Raw genomic sequence first — 19,119 nt, forward strand, 5'->3', positions numbered from 1 at the left:
TGAAACGCCCGAAAACGCAAAGATCGAAAATCGAAAGATCTTAAGTCGAAAGATCAAAAAAAAAGGGTGCATGGTAAACGGTACATACTCACTTAATTTGCGCGAGCAGGATACAACAGGAACAAGAGGAACAGGCTTTTCCTCCCGTATTAATGTGCGCGCGCAGAATACGGGGAGGGAAAGCCTGTTCCTTTCCTGAATAATTTCAAATGTGTTCGCTGCCTGCGTTTTTCCGATAAATGGGAACGGGAACGGGAATTGCATGCTTTATTGTGGCATTGCAACGCATGCCGGGTTCAGCTAGTTCATAGCATAAAAACGATGAGAATAATTTTAGATTTTATTTCCAACTTGAAAATATGTTTTGTATAAAAGAAGGCTGGTTACCCTAGTCAAAATTTAATCATATTTTAAATTTTGCAATCATTTATAAAGGTTTTCTACCTCAAATAAAATATTTTCCATTTCAAATTATAATATTAATATTTTGATCTTGTATGATCTCCACCAAATTTAATCTGATCGATGGGTTTAATTTAATATAATCTTAGAACATACTTCTTCAAGGGGATTCATCATTGGCGAGTATGGAGGTAAGATAATTAAAAAAATGGTTTGTACGTTCAACCAGCTCACGCACTTCTGGAGTATGGTGGATGCTGATGTTGTCTAACACTAACCATACTTTTTCAAGATTATTACTTAATCTTTCATAAAAGTCGCAAAAAATATTGAGATTAATTGTGGAGTGCTGAATAATTTAATGCCATACATTTCAATCAATACATATTTAATTTGAAATGGAAAGTATTGTATTTGAGGTGGAAAACCTGTAGCCCAAAGATAATGGAAATTTTTTTTTTTTTTCTGAATTCAAAATTTTTTTGTATAGGTATGTATAAAAAAAAGCTTAGTCCACGAAAATCACAATTGGAAAGCATGAGTAAAAAAATGGAGTTTACAGTCCGAGTATATCTGTAGTGCCGCTGATCAGACTTGGATATTTGTGACTCCAGGTCGATTGTTTCCCATCAGTTTGCCAATTTCTCTGATTTCATTGGTGAAACGGTTCCCGATTAAAATTGGCTAAAATCCTTCCTACCTACTATGTCACCACTATTTGAGTATGATTAATGTACAATTCATAGATGTCTCGTTAATTAAGGATTTTTAAGTGTCTCGTAATTCAGCGACTTGTATAATAAATATGCTGCATTATTTTTAATTGGCCAGGAAGGCGCATTGGGGTTTACCTGTAAAGCCTCACTGGTATATATGTTAAAGCCTCACTGGTATATAATAAATAAATATATTATGTAATGGCGATTTTGACTATAGAATTCTCTGCTTTTTTTTATTTCTACACACCTTCATCTTCTGTTTAATGTTATTCCGCTTTACAGTTAAGCTGCCATGATAGCAAACATAAACTGTGAAAGGACATATCTGCTACAATGACAGAGCATAAAACAGAGAGATGTCATAAGAATAGAGAGGCCCTTTCGAATAAATAATGTTTGTCAATTTTACGCGGTACGTCTCTATAAATACGCTACATCGCACGGAATACAATCGGATCAATTTACTTATAAAATTGTATCCTATGTTGTTTATTTTGTGTTTTTGAATGTATTGTGCAATTTTTACCGATGCTTGCCCATCTTGCGAGTAATATAAACAAACAGAGAAGTTTTTATCGGACATACATCGAGCACCAAGCGTCTAATACGACTGATGCTAAAATTATTTAGATCTGTCCGTCGACAGAATGTCTCTTGACAACAAAAAAACACCGTACGCAACGGGAGAACCGCACCTGAAAATATTACTAGAAAAAAGATTGTCATCATGTTCAGTCATCAAAATTTAACTGGCTCTCGCGCCTCGTTAAATTTGGTTCCTTTATTCGAATACAAAAAAATATATACATAAGAGTAAAAGAGGTCGTATTTGCCATTCCGCCTTTACTAAGTCGATATTCATGTTATTCCTGGCCTTCGTCCACACACTTCATGTGACTAAATACTCTTTCTGGGTAAGCATTACTGCAGGGATGGACATAATGAAAGACACAATTTTCATCAGCTCAACCGATTTTAAATGCTTTTTGAAATACTCTGCCCATATCTTGTCATCATTTTGCTTGTCTGACATCTGGAAGAAAGTGGAATCGCCACTTTGTTCCAGATGTTTCCTTATTTTGCAAACAGTCGTATAACTTGCACCCTCTATTGTCGCGATTTTATGTTTATAAAACATTCTAGTTTTTATTAATGCTATAATACTTGCATTTCTCTTTAAAAAGAATCTATTTAAGACTCACAAGAAATTTAAAACAAGTATTTTTTTTTACAAATAATTCACCAACTTACCCTAAAAATATAGTAAAGCTGCAGTAAAAAAAAAATTACGGTGTTGTTAACGAAATAATAAAAAATCTTTGCAGAAACGCTCGTATATGCTTTACGTAATTCAGGAGCAAACTCATTTCTCTCATTTCACTTTTATTTTTGAAGACATTTTGAAGGATAATGTTGTATTATTTTTTGTTGGTGAATAGAGTAGTAAATAAGAATGAGCTTACAAAAAAAACTAGCCCAAAAGATCTTATTGTGAATTATTTATAACCGTTACAAATGGGCGCGAATGCGGTTCAATGGGGTGGCGTAATACTCTGTCCTGGGACTGTATGTTTGTTGGAAGGACGTCCAACGGATTTATGTACACGATGTCAATTTCAATAAAAATAAATGTAAGTTTCCTCAAAATTTCTGGGACAATTAAGCATTCATCCGGGATACAGGACAGTGATTCCAATTCCGGGACAATCCCGGCCATTCGGGACGGTTGGCAACCTTAGTGCTGAGGCCCTAAAGCCACTTCTATCAATATTACATTTCTCTGGTATAAAATGTGAAAGATATATGAATACCGGAAATAAAAAGGGTCCAAGTGCCATTTTTTAAGATTTTAGTCTTGCTTTTTATATGCACTGTTAAAGAAACGTAAAGGAGATATGTAAAAACAACTTTGGGGACTTGGACCATATTTTAAACTTTGTCGCTGGCATATAAATATTATTGAAGGTATTCTGGCTTAAAACCAAGTGAATTTTTTGGCAATTAGGTCCTTTTTTTATTGCCGGTATTCATATAATATTAGGGAATTAAAAGAAATGTTTTCAGTAATAAATTCTATAATTATCATGTAATATACAAAAAAGTTTTTGTTTGGTAATTATCCTATCCATAGAGTGGATATTTTCTTCTTAAAAATAAAGAATTATCAATAGTATTTGTGTAATTTTCATTTCATATATGTAAAAATATATTCATAACCTTCAGGTGTACCTTTATGTAAGTTTAAACTTTAACAATATTATTTCTTAATGTCATTGGCAACAATCAAAACCACATTTTTGAATGGCAAAACTGCAATATACACATTCATAATAATTAACTTAAAAAGAAATAAATAATGTTCAAAAATTAACCGTGCTCACGGACAATGGAATACAATTTATCTGGACGATGCCAAATCGATTCAAAAAGGGGTAACAAATGCATATTTATTCCTTTTTTTAAAACATATTATATGTGAACTAATATCATAAAAAAGAAATAACAAAACATCTCGACAAAATAAAATTACTCTCAACAACATACAAAAAAAACGTAATGATGATAAATAAAAAAAAAATTGTCTCGAGAACAAATATACAATGAAAAAATAAATAGATCAAGACAAATAGTTATGAAAGTACAATTCAATGAGCGAATTTGGTAATGGTCAAATCGATCAATGTTGTAAAAAAGAATAATAAATACATCAACTTACCGAAAAGACGCCATAAATAAATTTAAAAAAATTTAAATACATCTAAATAGTAGTTTACAAAATGAAATGTCACATGCGCACGTCTAAAAATAAAAACTTGGGATACAATATGTAATCAGCACTGTACAGGTTTGGCATCATGTATGTACAAAACGCGTTGCATTCACGCTCGCGCTCATCTTTCGTCTTCTCCCCAAATCAGTCTATAACAATATTATAATCAGATTCAGCAGGACAATGCAAAAGAAGAGGACTCGGAGAATCACATTTTTCAAAACGGTATAAAACCTTCCGACAGTTAGCCGCGCAAACGATATATTCATAAAATCATCATTTATTTGTACACATAAATATAAATATACGACTATTTTCGACATTCATGCGAAAGTTCCAAAATGGAATTAAGACATTGGTGTTTATTTATTGCGGAAGTGCTCGACAAGCTTGGAAATTAAATATTTACAATTAAGACACTATATATCTATTGCCTCTATTTGAATGAGTGCCAAAGCAGCGTAATAGGAAAACTTCTCTAGCGCCAATTAATTATACATACACACACACATGTACGTAGTAGTAGTAGTAAGTATCAAAAATAGCGAAACAACATACAAACGTCATTTTATTTTGTAAAACAACACACTAAACGAACGAAAAGATTCTGCCTCACCAAATATTTTCAATATTATCATATTTAAACAGTTATGTATGTATGTAGCTGCCACTCGCCAAATATTTTATCTGTATGCCAGCAATTTTTAATTTAGTTCAATGATTTGACTCGCACAAGCATCGAAAGGCTTGGTGTGACCTTGAATGCATATGCGTGACACGTCATGATGCATTTTATGGATATTTCATATTTCATATATGGAGGCGTTTATGGATATTTCATATTTCTCGGCATAATTAAGTGGCAGCTTTGATGACACCTGTTGCATTTTTAGTAAATGAAAGTTTTTTTTTTATTATTATTGTAACTAATTTCGCCAATGGATGGTGCAAGAAAAACTATTTTTAAACATTAAATATTGCACGTTTCGGAAGAGACGTCGACGCGACTCGCCCGTGAGTCGCTTGGCGTACATAAATGGTTTAATGCTCATGTGTTTTATCAAATACTGTAATAAACATACATATGTATTTATAGTATACAAGTTAAAACTGAGTCAGTACTTAATTTTAAGCTAAAACATTATTAAAAAGTCAATAATAAAAACCTTTTCGCAATAATAAGGCTAAGCATTCATTTCAATAATGCAATGTCAGTGATAAATTTTGATATGCTTTCATATAAATTTCCAAACATTTTGAATTAAAATGGAAAACCCCCGAGCAGTCTCCTGTCGGCATTCTTTTTAACTTTATCAGAACGCAAAATATCGATAGATACGGTTCTGTTAAAATTAACTGCATATAAAAATTGACAGTCAGTCATACGAAATACCAACGGTATGCATTCATAAACTAATATGGGTATGAATTAGTCGTAAATCAAACGAAAGTGCAGACAGAGAACCGCCCGGGGCTAAATTCAGTATACCAGAATTGTACAATATAGACACAATGCGTACTCACTATAAAATTTTGAGATTTATCAACATTATAAATATTGACTTACAAATTGCTAAATATTGTATGTATATGTGAAAAGCATTCTACTTCATAAAATACACACAATTATTTGTATTAATATCTTTATGGCTAGGGTTCCTTCTATCTATATATTTATATATATATATATATATGTGTAATATATATATATATATATATATATATATATATATATATATATATATATATATATATATATATATATATATATATATATATATATATATATATATATATATTTAGGCACACGAGCATGTGTGACTGATGAAAATATAATATATACTTAATATATTAATGTTATTTCATTCTCTTTATAGTGCGTGACTTTTGTATAGTTTTTTTAAGTAAACATTATCTAAATATCTAAGAACCAGTTCCCAAATTACAATTATTTGCCTTAATAGATATTGCTAGCGATATTTACAAAAATATATCTACCTATTTTTATATATGATGTGTGTATGTATATACACATGTATATGTATATGCATACATACACATATATGTATGTATATATATATATATATGATACAAATATTTTTAATCAGTAATATAAAACCACAATTAATAATTTATCTAACACATTAATATTAATCGTTAGTATATTTATGAATGTACATATTTTATATACTTTATTAGCTAAAAAGATTTGTATGGATCACGATTTTGTGTTCCGACACTTGAGATTATCTTCTGTATAATACCTACAAAATGAGAAAAGGCAACTCTGCATTTTATTAATAAATATTCGTACTCCATAAAACTTAACTGACATGTGCATCTGTCGTAATGTGTCTTTCTGTGTGCCGACCGCTAATTACGATAAGCCCGCTATACATTTCAGATGAAATTAGAAACGGAAAAGCATTTCATTGATTGTCGTTAACTAGACTTGCCTGACTGAACACTATATGTATTGCAACGAACCTATTACAATATTTATTAATAACTCTAATACAGACACTATAGTTAATATTAGTAAATTTAGAAACATCTATGATCATTTACGACTTTTAAAAGCACTTTCAGTATAAAACATCTAAATACTGTATAGTTTAAAATAAACATGAACATCCAACTTATTTTTAATATGCATATCATTTTTGTAAATTACATTATTTGGTATATTTGAAAATTTGTCATATTATTTTAAAAACATCAGATTGCTTCTATAATTGATTGAGCGTCAACGAAAGACAAAATCAAATTAAATCATTTGCTTGTGTAAAGGCACTCTAAGCTAATCAGAATATATTTCACTATTATTCAATATTACAACTATACAAAAATATTATTCATATTGCTGTTAAAGCATCTTCAACGAAGTATACCACTTTTACAATCAGTGTAAAGATTATTTGTGCATCATCTTATGCAAAATCAAATTGCAAATTAATTTCAATCAAATATTGCATTTGGCAGTCGGTTAGGTTTTCAAAACATAAATATTAACCATATGGATATGAGATTTATTTAAAGATTATAAAAAATTTTTTCACCTATGGCACGTAATTTCAACACAAAAAAAAAAACATGCAACATTCAATATGTATTCAGATATGTAATTCTGCCAATTTAAATAAGTTGAATTAAATATATCAAAACGTTTTACCATTTGTAAAAATCTTATCTATATACATAGAACAATGCACATTTTAATACACATGTAATAATCTGAGGTGTTCTTTAAAATTTTTATTAAATATTACTTTTAAAAGATCTAGTATTTCATAATAAAACACTGGTTTTTTTTATCGCCCTTATCTACAAAAAGAAAAAAAAACACATATAGACACATAATTCCAAATGCACAAAAAACATTACACTTCTATGTATGCCATAACTACGAGATTTTATTTTAATAAGTTTCCGAAGTTAAATGCTTTCCGAATTGAACAATCAAAAAATAATATTAAATCCTTAGTATTGATTTTTTTTTATATATATATATATATATATATATATATATATATATATATATATATATATATATATATATATATATATATATATAAAAAAGGAAAAAATACAATTTTCATATTTTTATTAGCAAAATAAATACAACAAAGCTAATCAACTTCATTAACGAGGTTTAATGAACAAAATAAATTACAATAAACTTCAAATGGTGGAAATAGGAAATATAGCTTTGGCCAGTGATATGGTCCTTGCTTTAAGCAAATAAAAAAAAAATAAAAAAAAGGTATAAATTTTTAAAATAAATATTAAGTAGATTCTGATGAAAATACATAATGTGGGAAAATGCAGAGATATTTGTACTTCCACTTATTTATATCATACGTAGACAACCTTTCGAATTGTCTAGCATCAATGTAACGTTTTATTGAATGTTACAAAAATCTTTACGAGAAAAATATAACGGCATTTACTATTGAGATGGGAAAAATCACAAATATTTTGGCAACAATTCATCCCGGGACATAAATTAACTAATAATTGAACATTCGGAACATTCAACTGCAGTATATATTTATTTAATATAAAGAGCACAATCTATGTAGTAACATTAAAGCATTATTAAACGATATATGTACGTATATATGAGCATAGAGAATGTCATCGCGACACTTAGTTGAACGATGTAAAAAATCAACAGATAAAAATATAATATAACAATATAAACTAGAGCTATTTGTGTTAACAACACGTTCCATTTATGCATTAAATTAAAATAAATAACATATCACACTGTTTCAATCATATAAAAATAAATTCATACGATCACTTCTCGTTTTCCAAGCAATGCGTTTCAGACAAAATATTAAAAAAAAAGACACATATCCACATATAACCCCAAATGCAATAATTAAACATGCCAACGTTTGATTTAAAAATATGTGCAGAACACAATTGTAACCAATTTAAAATGTAATCACTAAGTCGTATCAGTCATGAGGAGCCGCCCACCCGACTCCTCGGGACGAAGAGATTTTCCAGCAAAGACTACGAGCCGGAACATTCACTGAATTTGTATTTTAAAAAAAGACAATTTGATAATAAAAAATATTCTAATTTTGGTTTAAATATACGTAGTATATCAATTAAATAAATATCAATAGCTCTGTATGTATTTCATACAAATTATAACTGTTACAATTGAGTTCCGCCATGCGAGACAAAACAATGTGATTGATACATGCATACAAATATTCAATTGAGAATAATGACGAATCTTATTTTTGAATAATTCAAACATTGAGTAGAAAAAAATTTACCTATAAAGAGATACATACTTACATGGCCCTTTCATTAGCAATTTTTAAATCACTAAATTTTATTATTTATGGAATAAAATGGAAGATAAAACAATGCAACGCAAATAAAATATATCACTAATGAACAAATTACATTTAAAATTTATGCAATTCTCGAATTACACATACCGAAATTCTTTGAAAGGCCACAGAAAAACTGCAATTTTCAATTTATTCCCACGAACAAAATAAAAATTGGAACATACAAATAAAACAATATTATTATTGCATTTACATATAACTTAGATTATGTCAATAATATATTAACAAATTTGCTATATATGTATGTGTATATCTACATATATGTGTATATAACGAGTTGTATATGTGTATATATATGCATATATATATATAAATATAACAAGTCACACTCATTTCTATTATATCATTAACGGCATCTTCTTTCAGTGTAGTTGTCACAAGAGCATGGTGTCAGATGTGAGCGTGGAGATATACGTGTTGCAGCTGCATGCTTCTCTCTATATATAACTGGGCACTCACCGCATAGCGAGTGCTGGCAACCATCCTCACGTACTGTGTCTTCCCTGCGCTTTAAGTATTGATAAAGCATATCGCACGTATTTTACGAGATGACGAAACGACGAGTGCATCGTCAATGGACCACACACTCGGTCCACGCTGACAAACAAATCTAAAAAAGCACAAATTCGCATATAACAAACGATGCGATTGAAAAACCATTTAATTTATCAATCCGATATCTACCTGTCCAATGATTCTCTCTAATCAAAGAGTCAGCCTGGTCCCAAAGATCGTGCCCCATGTTAAGAAACGTGTAGTATTTGACTAAAAGGAAAGTAGCGTTGTGTATAGTAGCAGGCATGGTGATGGTAGAAGTGCCTGGAGGTGCAGGTGTGGATCCTGGGGTATGTTGAGGAGTTGCTGCCGGTGCTCCAGATGATCCATAACCACTACTACTCGACCCCGCAGATCCCACAGATCCGATAGAGCCTGCAGGACTTGGAGTGGGAGAAAGAGGAGATACCGTACCCATAGCTTCCAAGCAAGTCGATTGCTACAAAATAAAATAATTGCATTCATTATACATATTCGCGCAAACAATATGGTTGTGTATATTTTTTTTGATTCAAATAAATTTAATAAAAAAAACCAAACGAATATTCACTATTAGATTCGCCATGTTTAAGCTGTTTATATTACAAATACTGAGCGAAGCCGGGTGAAACAAGTAGTATATAATAAATTGAAAATGGCCACTCACCTTTTGATGATACTCTTGAAGTATTTTATTGTACTCTTTCACTTCCCTTTTGTACATTTTAAACATTCGCAGGCATAGTAAAGCTTGACAACGATAACTGTGATAAAAAATAACATTTAGATCAGATGACATTATGTACATATGTACATCACATTTAAAAATAAAATATGACACTACCTTAGTATATCCAACTTCGTAAAAGTAGTAGAATAAGGTGACGCTCTGCAACGCGCAGGTAAAGAATTGATAGATTTAACGTATTCTAGTGTCTCTCGATACATTGTAAACGCTTTTTTGGTATCGTACTCCAATTCAAGCACTCGGCCAGTGAGAACAAAACATAATACACTCTCCTGATAGAGCATTATTCGACCTAGCTGATCTGATTCTTTCTCCGCAAGAGCCCTTAATCTTTTTGCTTCAGATAAATAGTAATTGTGGTCCCTTCTGTAACGAATAACATGCAAACTATAAGAATATATTATAAATACTTGAGATGAACTCCGAAAATTAAACATACCCTTCTTCGTCCGAAGAGCAATCTTGATAACCTTTTTCTAAATAAGAATAATACACTAATGGTTGTGTCATACAACTTCTAGGTAGTTCGCCGATTTCCACTCGCTCATGATTGGTAGGGGTATTTTCTGGATTCTAAAATTATAAAATAGATTTTAGATAAATATTCTCAATTAACAAAAATATACCGAGGACAAAATGACACCTACTTGTCTACTTAATTTCAATCTCTTATCAGGAGGTGCAGGTGGAGGAACAGATGGTCTTTTACGAGAATGTGGTAACCTCCCTAAACGACCGATGCACTCAGAACTCAATTTCCATAACTCCACATGAACCATCATCCGAGAAGGGTCAGTTATATTAAGACCTGGGACTACTTCTACAATATCATCCACTTTGTGTCGCATTTGATTTGCCTCATCTTCCCATATTCTTCTTTGAAGTACATCTTCATCCTTTATTATTCGAGGTGAAAATTCACTTTCTTTTAATTTCCTCTGCAACACGTCATCTTTAAACCGTCTATGTAAAATATCTTCCTCTTTCATCTTTCTAACTAATTCCTCATTCTTCAGTCTTCTCTGAAGTTCTTCTTCGTGAAAGCGTCTTTTTTGAATTTCTTCTTCCTTTGCTTTCCGTCTTTCATCCTCATCTCTCCTCTTTTCTTCATCTCGTCTCTTTTCCTCATCTTGTGTTTTCCTTCTGAGATTATCTTCATCTTTAAGCCGCCTTTGCAGTGCTTCCTCTTCTTTTCTCCTTTGAATGATTGCTTCCTCTTTGAGTTTCCTTTGCATAGCCTCTTCATCCCTTTTACGTCGTAGATTTTCTTCCTCTCTTGACCGTCTTAACAATTCTTCTTCCCTCTGTTTACGTAATTCATCTTCTTTCTTTTTTTGTAAAGCTTCTTCCTCTTTCAATTTACGCTGTAAAAGCTCTTCCTCTTTTAATCTACGTTGGGGTTCCTCTTCCTTAAACCTCCTAAAACTCTCATCTTCTTTTAACCGCCTGTAGCTCTCATCTTCCTTTAGCCTCCTTTGTAGAATATCTTCATCTTTATCGTGTTCTAAGGAATGAGCCTCAATTATCATCACCTGGCCCTTACCCTTCCCTCCTTTGGCACCACCCTTGCCCCCACCTTTACCACCTCCTATTGGACAAAATAACTTTCGTAATGTGTCCTTTTTCTTTTTATCTGTTGCCACGTTTGAACATTCCACTTCACTATCACTATTCCATCGGGTTGGAGCTGGAGGACTGGAGTGAGAATTTTCTTCATCACTGGAAGATGGTGGTAAACGTACTGGAGCGGGCGGCAATTTTTGCTTAGGTGGTCGACCACGTCTCTTTTTAACAGATTCTTCTTCAGTACGCAATTTACGAGGACGACCACGACCTTTGCGTTTTTCAGGATCTGGACGAGGTGGTCTAGGAGCTTCATCTTCAGAAGCGCTTGGAGATGATGGAGGACGAGGTCTAGCTGGTGTTCTTGGTGATTTACGAGAGACGACCCGATTATTTACTCGGCTTACACCATTGCTTCTCTCCGAAGTCGAACCGGCCACATCAGCAGAAATTGAATGTCTCACATCATTGTCAGAACTGTCATCTGAATCAGAAAGGTCCGAAAGCAAAGTCTAGAAACAAAAAAAATATTTATTAAATATGTACTTATAAAAATAATGAAAAAGGAAATAAAAGTTGTAAAAAACACATTTAATAAAAAAAAAACAGAAAACAAACAAAAAAATATAGAGAATATACTTACTTCGCCCTTTCCCTTAGCTTCTGCGAGAACATTTTCAACTTCTTTGGTGGAGTCAGAACAACTGTCACTCTCAACAGTATTCCCACTTGTATTACTTGATGTACTTGTGTTAGAACCAGGAGCAGTTGAAGAGATATTAATTTTAATGTCTGCAATTCGACTATTCCTAGGGCTTTTGGCACATCTAGGGCTGGATCTATTGATTCTTGGACTCAATCGACTACTGACTCTTGGACTATTTTTTACACTGCGATTCGGACTGGATCTTGTGCTTCTAGGGCTGTGTTTGCTATTACTAATAGGACTCGAATGACTATTGTTACTTCTAGGACTCAAAGATTGGGCATTAGCCTGAGCACCGATCGAAGGTGGCGCAAAATTTCTTAGACTCCAAGAAGAACGATGTTGGGGAGGAATAGCGGACGTTTCACCAGGTCCTTCCACTACTTCCGGTGTTTCTTCATTTTCAGGTGGTGGTGATGGAATAGGTACATGGGGCGCTAAAAATTAAATATTGGATTAAAACAAACACCCACACACACACACATACAATATAAAGTCACATTTTTTTATCCACCATTAGGTTTAGAATCATCACTGGAAGAATCCGTATCTGAATCAGACGATTCACTTTCAGAAGAACTAACTCCTGCTGGAGAAGTGGCTATAACACTGTAACAATAAAAATAATAATAATTCACTGTCAATTGGAGTTTACGTGAATATTAAAAAATAACTAAAAATAGGGGACGTTTAATTTTGTGAAAAGCTAATCAAAAGTGACTGTATCTTAGTGAGCATCTTCTTTGTTAATAAAAATAATAACCTGTGCATTCTTTTACGAGATTCATCTTCACTATCAGTCAAACTCAAATCTCTTTCAAGATCCCTACGAAAATAAAATAAAATAAATGATTTGATTTTTAAAAAAAGACTGACTGGGGAAAGATAGATATGCATATAAAACGAAAAATAGTACTTACGCTGATAACCTAGGATTACTATGCCTGTCCAAATCTGCAAAAGTTTTAAAAAAATACATTTTAATACGAGGAAAGAAAAAACATAAATCAGTTTAGATTATTTACATACTTAAAAAATAAGACAATAAAACCTGATAAGCTCCATTTTATCATATCAACAAGAAAACAACAAATAAATATGTATCCTGATGTTATAAAAAAAACATTTAAAAAAAAACAATAAAGGAAATTGAACATATGAACCTGTGAGGCAAATTAAATTGCCCTCGAAAAACCAGCAAGCAGGTGAAAAGAACGAAGCCTACATTCAACGACAGGTGTCACGTTAGAAGGTTCGCGCCTTCACAAAACCTACCAACAACCATTATTATTGTTGTGCAGTCGGCAAAATCCGTCATACTTAAACTATTTCAACTTCTACATTTACTAACCAACTCTTTCAAAAACAAATAATATAATACGTATGTCAAACACCGTCTTCGATTCCAATCAATTTGACAATTAACACCATCCATGTCGAAAGAGGATGATTCGAATTCGTCACGCATCATACTTACTTTGTCATGACGCAAAAGAAAACAATCGTCATACACTTCCGACGAGCAGAATTGTGACGACGCAACCTTGAAGAATCTCCCTCGAGCATTTTCTCTCAATGATCAAAAAAGTATAAAACGACAGATGGATAGTCACCATTTCACACCATTACATTGTAGAATGTTTCGAGCTCCTTCGAAAGGAACGCGGAAGGGTCCGATTTATCGATTAACCAATGAGACCAGACAATTTCCCAAACGGTCCATATATGAACATAGAACATTATCCTATTGAACTAGCCCAGACGTCTGATGGTAGTGTCATTCCCGGGCAGAGTTTCAAATGGCCATTCTGCCATATTTAGAGAAACAATATCTATAACATTATAATGAATGAAGCTAAAATACAATATCAAAAATTAAATCGAAGATGTATAAAGAAATATGATACATACATTGGAATTTCAATACTTAAATTTGCGTTCCGTGTATTCTTATCTGCGTTTGAACTGCTGAGACTGGATAATTCAATTGAATTGAAGAACTTGCAATCGCAAATAAGACCACTGAATTTGGGTATATAAACGGGAAAACTCTGACGGTTGATTGCAAACCAAGTCTTCTTCGCTTGCCAACAAGATAAGCGTTAAATTTCTTGAAAATAAAGTGGTATAGGCAGATGAAAGATATCTCCACTAGGTTATGCCCTGAAAATTTAATCACACATGTCCAATTGACGAGCATCACTCAACGGGTCTTCCTGAGAAAAGATGGCAATATTCTTTTCAGGTAGATTTGAAGCAGTGGGCCTGGTTTCACTTATTCTCGTTAAATTAACTCTTCGTTTCTATACTCGAATGTAATGTGTCATCAATTTTGAATAAAATGAATAATTTTATGTTTTATTACAGCTATGATGCATATGTATGTAAAACCTTTTAAATTCTATAATTATTTTATTTAAAATAATAAGATAAGTTAAGATAAATAACGAGATATGTTGTAATATAGTAGAGATATTGGAAAATGTTTCTGGAAAGGTTACTATGACGATCCTAGTACCAAGCCGACGAGACTTAGTATAGAAACGGAGAGTTCATTTAAAGAGAATTGATTTTTCACAAGGGCCCAATTTGAAGACATTTCAATTTGATTTGCAGGTGTTGATGTCTGGCTATATAAAGCCAAGGATAAGAATATCGGAAACATGTGGGAAAGACGCAAATCAATACAATGAGAAGAGAAAAGAACTTATGTATGTGGTTCCGCAAATAGGATTCCGACAAATATCAAAATAAGGAGAAACACAATTAATTTTCATATGAAAACTTTCTCTAGTTGCCATAACAAACATATACAATTAAAACAAAATAAAACCTGAATCTGAAATCTTTAAATCACAATAAAAATTTATTAGACATCCACCACACGTGCACATGTTAGTGTTAAATTAACCATAATACTAATATATTAAATTAAATATTTCTCTGACCCACCACCAGCCTGCCTTAATGCGTCACCCTGTTATTATTATTTTAGAGATTGTGGCATCCCCTCGTGCATGGGAGTCGCCAAGGCACAATTAGGGGGTAAGCGACAACCGATCAACCCCCATCTAGGATAGGTCAAAGCGTACTCCCTTCTAAAACGGATGGGTAAACAACAGGCGTCCATTACGCATCAAATCGATAACCTCAATGCAATTCAGGAAGCAAAGAAGGGTGCGACAAATACAAACCAATACAAAAAAAAAATACAATCCATAATTATAACAATCGAGGTCAAGGTGACAATGAGCTAAAGTTACGATTTTAAGCCACGTATTACGTACATATATTTTAAATTGATAAAAATGAAAAACAAACAGTTGTAATTTTACAATGAGCGCAACGAGTCTTGCATACAGATTCGCATATTATTTACTTTGTGAATACATACGTGCATATCAACGCGAGCGTGTTCACCTATTATCAATTCATACCGTGAATTTACATACTAGGTATGTAACTACTAATCCAGAGATGGCAAAAATACAATTTGTTTAACGTGCAAAAATAAAATCGAAATGACCATAATACAAATTAGATCTGTTGTAAATTATACGTTGAATAAAAATTCCTGGTGTGCTAAGACTGACGCGTGCCGTCTTTTAGCCATCGCTGTTCTAATCTGTGCTATCGAATGTGAGCGTCCTGCTTATCAACAATTACCCATCCATCGAGCTGTAAAAATATGCGAAATCGCGTAGTACTTTGAACAAATGAGATACGTTTTTGTTACTTAACAACTAAAATACGTCGTAAGAACCGAGCCATCCCATGCTTTGGTTTTATAAATATGTATGTAGACAAAAGTCACGCGTTACGAGTCTTTGTTACATAAAAACATGTAAATTAAAAACAATACAATACCAAATTAGAGCAACCTTTAACGTGTGGTCTAAAATGATTTGTGGTAACATTTTTAAGTCGTCGTTATTTCAAACAAGACACACACTTGGTAGAAGGTAAATTCATGATAAAAAATGATAAGTAGGAAAATGAATCAGTTATAATAAGTTTAAGTAAATTGTGACAGACTTTTGAACCCAACTTAATTTTTTCCAGAATACAAAGGTCAGCGGCTTATTTATTCAGCTAGTCAAAAAAATATTAACATAATAAATATGAATAGTATCTAAAATTACCAATAGCCCAGGTCTGAAAAATAATAAAAATCATTTAAGATGAACGAAAAGATACTCCGTTTAAAAACCACACTTCCTATTGATGATTTGTGCTAACATTCCCATTGACTATTGACAAAAGATTCTATTTCCATATACAAATGATTCTATTTCCATATACTGTTGGCGATGTGAAACATGATAATATCTGTAAGTGCGTATAGATGTGTATATATTAGGGTAAATCGAAAAATAAAAAAACAGCGAATTTTTGAATTAGGAAACACCTCGAGTTGAAAACAATTAAAATCTGACAAAACGAGAGGGTGGCGTAAAGGAAAATATATAAGTGTACTTACCATAAAACGTCAAAATTATTATATTTTTAAACGTGTCTATTACGATTATTTTTCACCATCGTATTGGCGGAATTGATTTGAATATATATTGTTAACCAAACCGCGCAAAATGGCAAAGTTTCAAAACTATCGGAGGAATGTAGGATATAATCAAATATATAATATCGCTATTCTGTCTGTGTGTCTGCCTGTCTAAGATAACGCTCGCAGTACTATAATTAGTCGTTTCGATTCGACATGCTTATGTACATCACAGCTAAGACGTATATACAAAGATATAATAACAAAAGAAAAAAAACTATATATATATACTAATCGATGGCAATCTTTCCGCTTGGCAGAGAATGTACCGCCATCTATTGTACATTTATTTAATTCATTCATTCTTTTTTCTATCCGCGTTTTATGTTGTTTATATGTAAGTAGTTAGGTAGTTTTTACCATATAAATATAAATATAAATATAAATATAAAATTAAATATATTTAAAAGGTATTTCAAAAAAAATTCGACCGCGTGCAGATCAAACCGACACATTTCTTTTAATTTTTTTTTATTTAACAACTTCATATGCCAACACCCATGCGATGATATGTGATCGGGTACAACCAGAGAAATGTAACAATAATTGAAGGGCCCTTACGAATAAATAATTGCTGTCAATATTACACGGTACGTCTCTATAAATACGCTACAACGCACGGAATACAATTGTATCAATTTACTTATAAAAATATATCCCATTTTGTTTATTGTATGTCTTTGAATGCATTGTGCAAATTTTACCGATGCTTGTCCATCTTGCGAGTAATATAAACAAACAGAGAGGTTTTTATCGGACATACGTCGAGCACCAAGCATCAAATACGCCTGATGCTAAAATTATTTAGGATTGTGTGTGGACAATCGTCACTTGACAAAAATATGACGCCTAAAGCCACTTCTATTAATAAAACATTTCTCTGGGTACAACATTAGTATATATATGTTGTCAGACCAATGAGCGAAGTGAAATATTGTAAAATTGCTCTGTATCATGTGGAAGACGAAAATATATATATATATATATATATATATATATATATATATATATATATATATATATATATATATATATATATATATATATATATATATATATATATATATATATATATTAATTTAAAAAAACTTTGTACGTTCAAGCTTGTGAAAAATTGTAAATTATACCGATTTTTGAAGGTTTTTTTTTTAATTTAAGCAGTTTATTTTGTACAATTCACCTCATCATATAAATGGAATAATTTTACATAAAAAAACCTTAATTAGGATGTTTCCGCACATTGCCAAAAAACAAAAAAGTATGAAAAAGAATCTGCAGCAGGCTTCCATCACAAACCGATTTAGTCGAATATCTCAACACCTATCGCATTAACCCATCAGATCATCCGCTTTCAAAGACGACCCGCCGGGAAATTGCCAGACCGAAGACTTCTTCTAGAAAGAACGTAGCTCAACGAGGACCAAACAGCGAATCACCTGTCGGGAAGACATACCATCTGCCGGTAGCACAGCCGTCAACGCGAGCACAACTTTGGGTCAAGAACCTGCCGCTGAACCGTGACATCTTAGATCGTAGGGGGCCCTATTTTCGACCGAGAACGCACATCGCAAATGCAACAACGCACACGAGACCAAATCCCGCCAAAAAAGTATACATATATCGAAATTACGTCACGCGACAAAGCCAATAGACGAATCATCTATCTAATTCTATAATAAACAATAGTTGAGAAGCTGCAGTAGTCGCGGACCGATGTTTTTGTCATCGCGTCGTAAACAAAAGCGGAGGTCTGCGCTCGTCAAACTGTGGGAGTTTACAAATATATATATACAAAGTATAGAGGGGGGAGGCACCTTCTCGATTCATCAGCAGAATCATCGCAACGATGATGACGCACACGACTTGTAGAGGCGAGTGCCTCGCGCGTACTAAATCCTAGCGTGCATCGCCATCACACAATACATAACATGGAAGTGTGCTTCTTTAGTTTTTTTTTGTTTTTTTTTTTTTTTTTTGTTAAGCGCAATACACACTACCACGTGCACACTAAACTGTACCTACGTATAATACATATATGTATAATATATACACTGTCGGCTATGAATGCGTGCGATACGATCGATATTGACATGCAATACTCGTGTGAACTATGAATCAGTCGTGTCAAACTGTGTATCGTTTCAAAGATTTGGTCTAATTAATAATGATACAAAAAAAAAAGATTAACCTCTCGAAACTTATATTTTATATATATTTTCAGAGCTGTGGAGTCGGAGTT

The 19,119-nt window shown here is 32.5% G+C and overlaps 1 protein-coding gene across 4 annotated transcripts in view; it reads right to left on the minus strand.

Moving 5' to 3' along the window:
• Positions 1–7,499: 7,499 nt before the first annotated feature.
• LOC143918683 (uncharacterized) overlaps positions 7,500–19,119 on the minus strand; it is a 56,259-nt gene continuing 44,639 nt past the window's right edge. Inside the window, exons 1-11 of one of the 4 annotated variants that reach the window (XM_077440668.1) lie at positions 18,695–18,981; positions 13,240–13,273; positions 13,083–13,145; positions 12,834–12,928; positions 12,257–12,756; positions 10,698–12,125; positions 10,490–10,623; positions 10,147–10,416; positions 9,970–10,066; positions 9,453–9,762; positions 7,500–9,378 (exon numbers count right to left, since the gene is read on the minus strand). In XM_077440668.1, coding sequence (XP_077296794.1) covers positions 9,254–9,378; positions 9,453–9,762; positions 9,970–10,066; positions 10,147–10,416; positions 10,490–10,623; positions 10,698–12,125; positions 12,257–12,756; positions 12,834–12,928; positions 13,083–13,145; positions 13,240–13,273; positions 18,695–18,719 — 3,081 coding nt within the window. In that variant the 5' untranslated portion in view covers positions 18,720–18,981 and the 3' untranslated portion in view covers positions 7,500–9,253. Of the gene's footprint in view, positions 9,379–9,452; positions 9,763–9,969; positions 10,067–10,146; positions 10,417–10,489; positions 10,624–10,697; positions 12,126–12,256; positions 12,757–12,833; positions 12,929–13,082; positions 13,146–13,239; positions 13,274–13,482; positions 13,576–18,694; positions 19,004–19,119 lie in introns of those variants that run through there. The other 3 variants (XM_077440688.1, XM_077440660.1, XM_077440678.1) reach the window with 3 other exon arrangements.

The sequence above is a fragment of the Arctopsyche grandis genome, chromosome 1 (genome assembly GCF_051622035.1).
Source record: "Arctopsyche grandis isolate Sample6627 chromosome 1, ASM5162203v2, whole genome shotgun sequence".
NCBI lineage: Eukaryota > Metazoa > Arthropoda > Insecta > Trichoptera > Hydropsychidae > Arctopsyche > Arctopsyche grandis.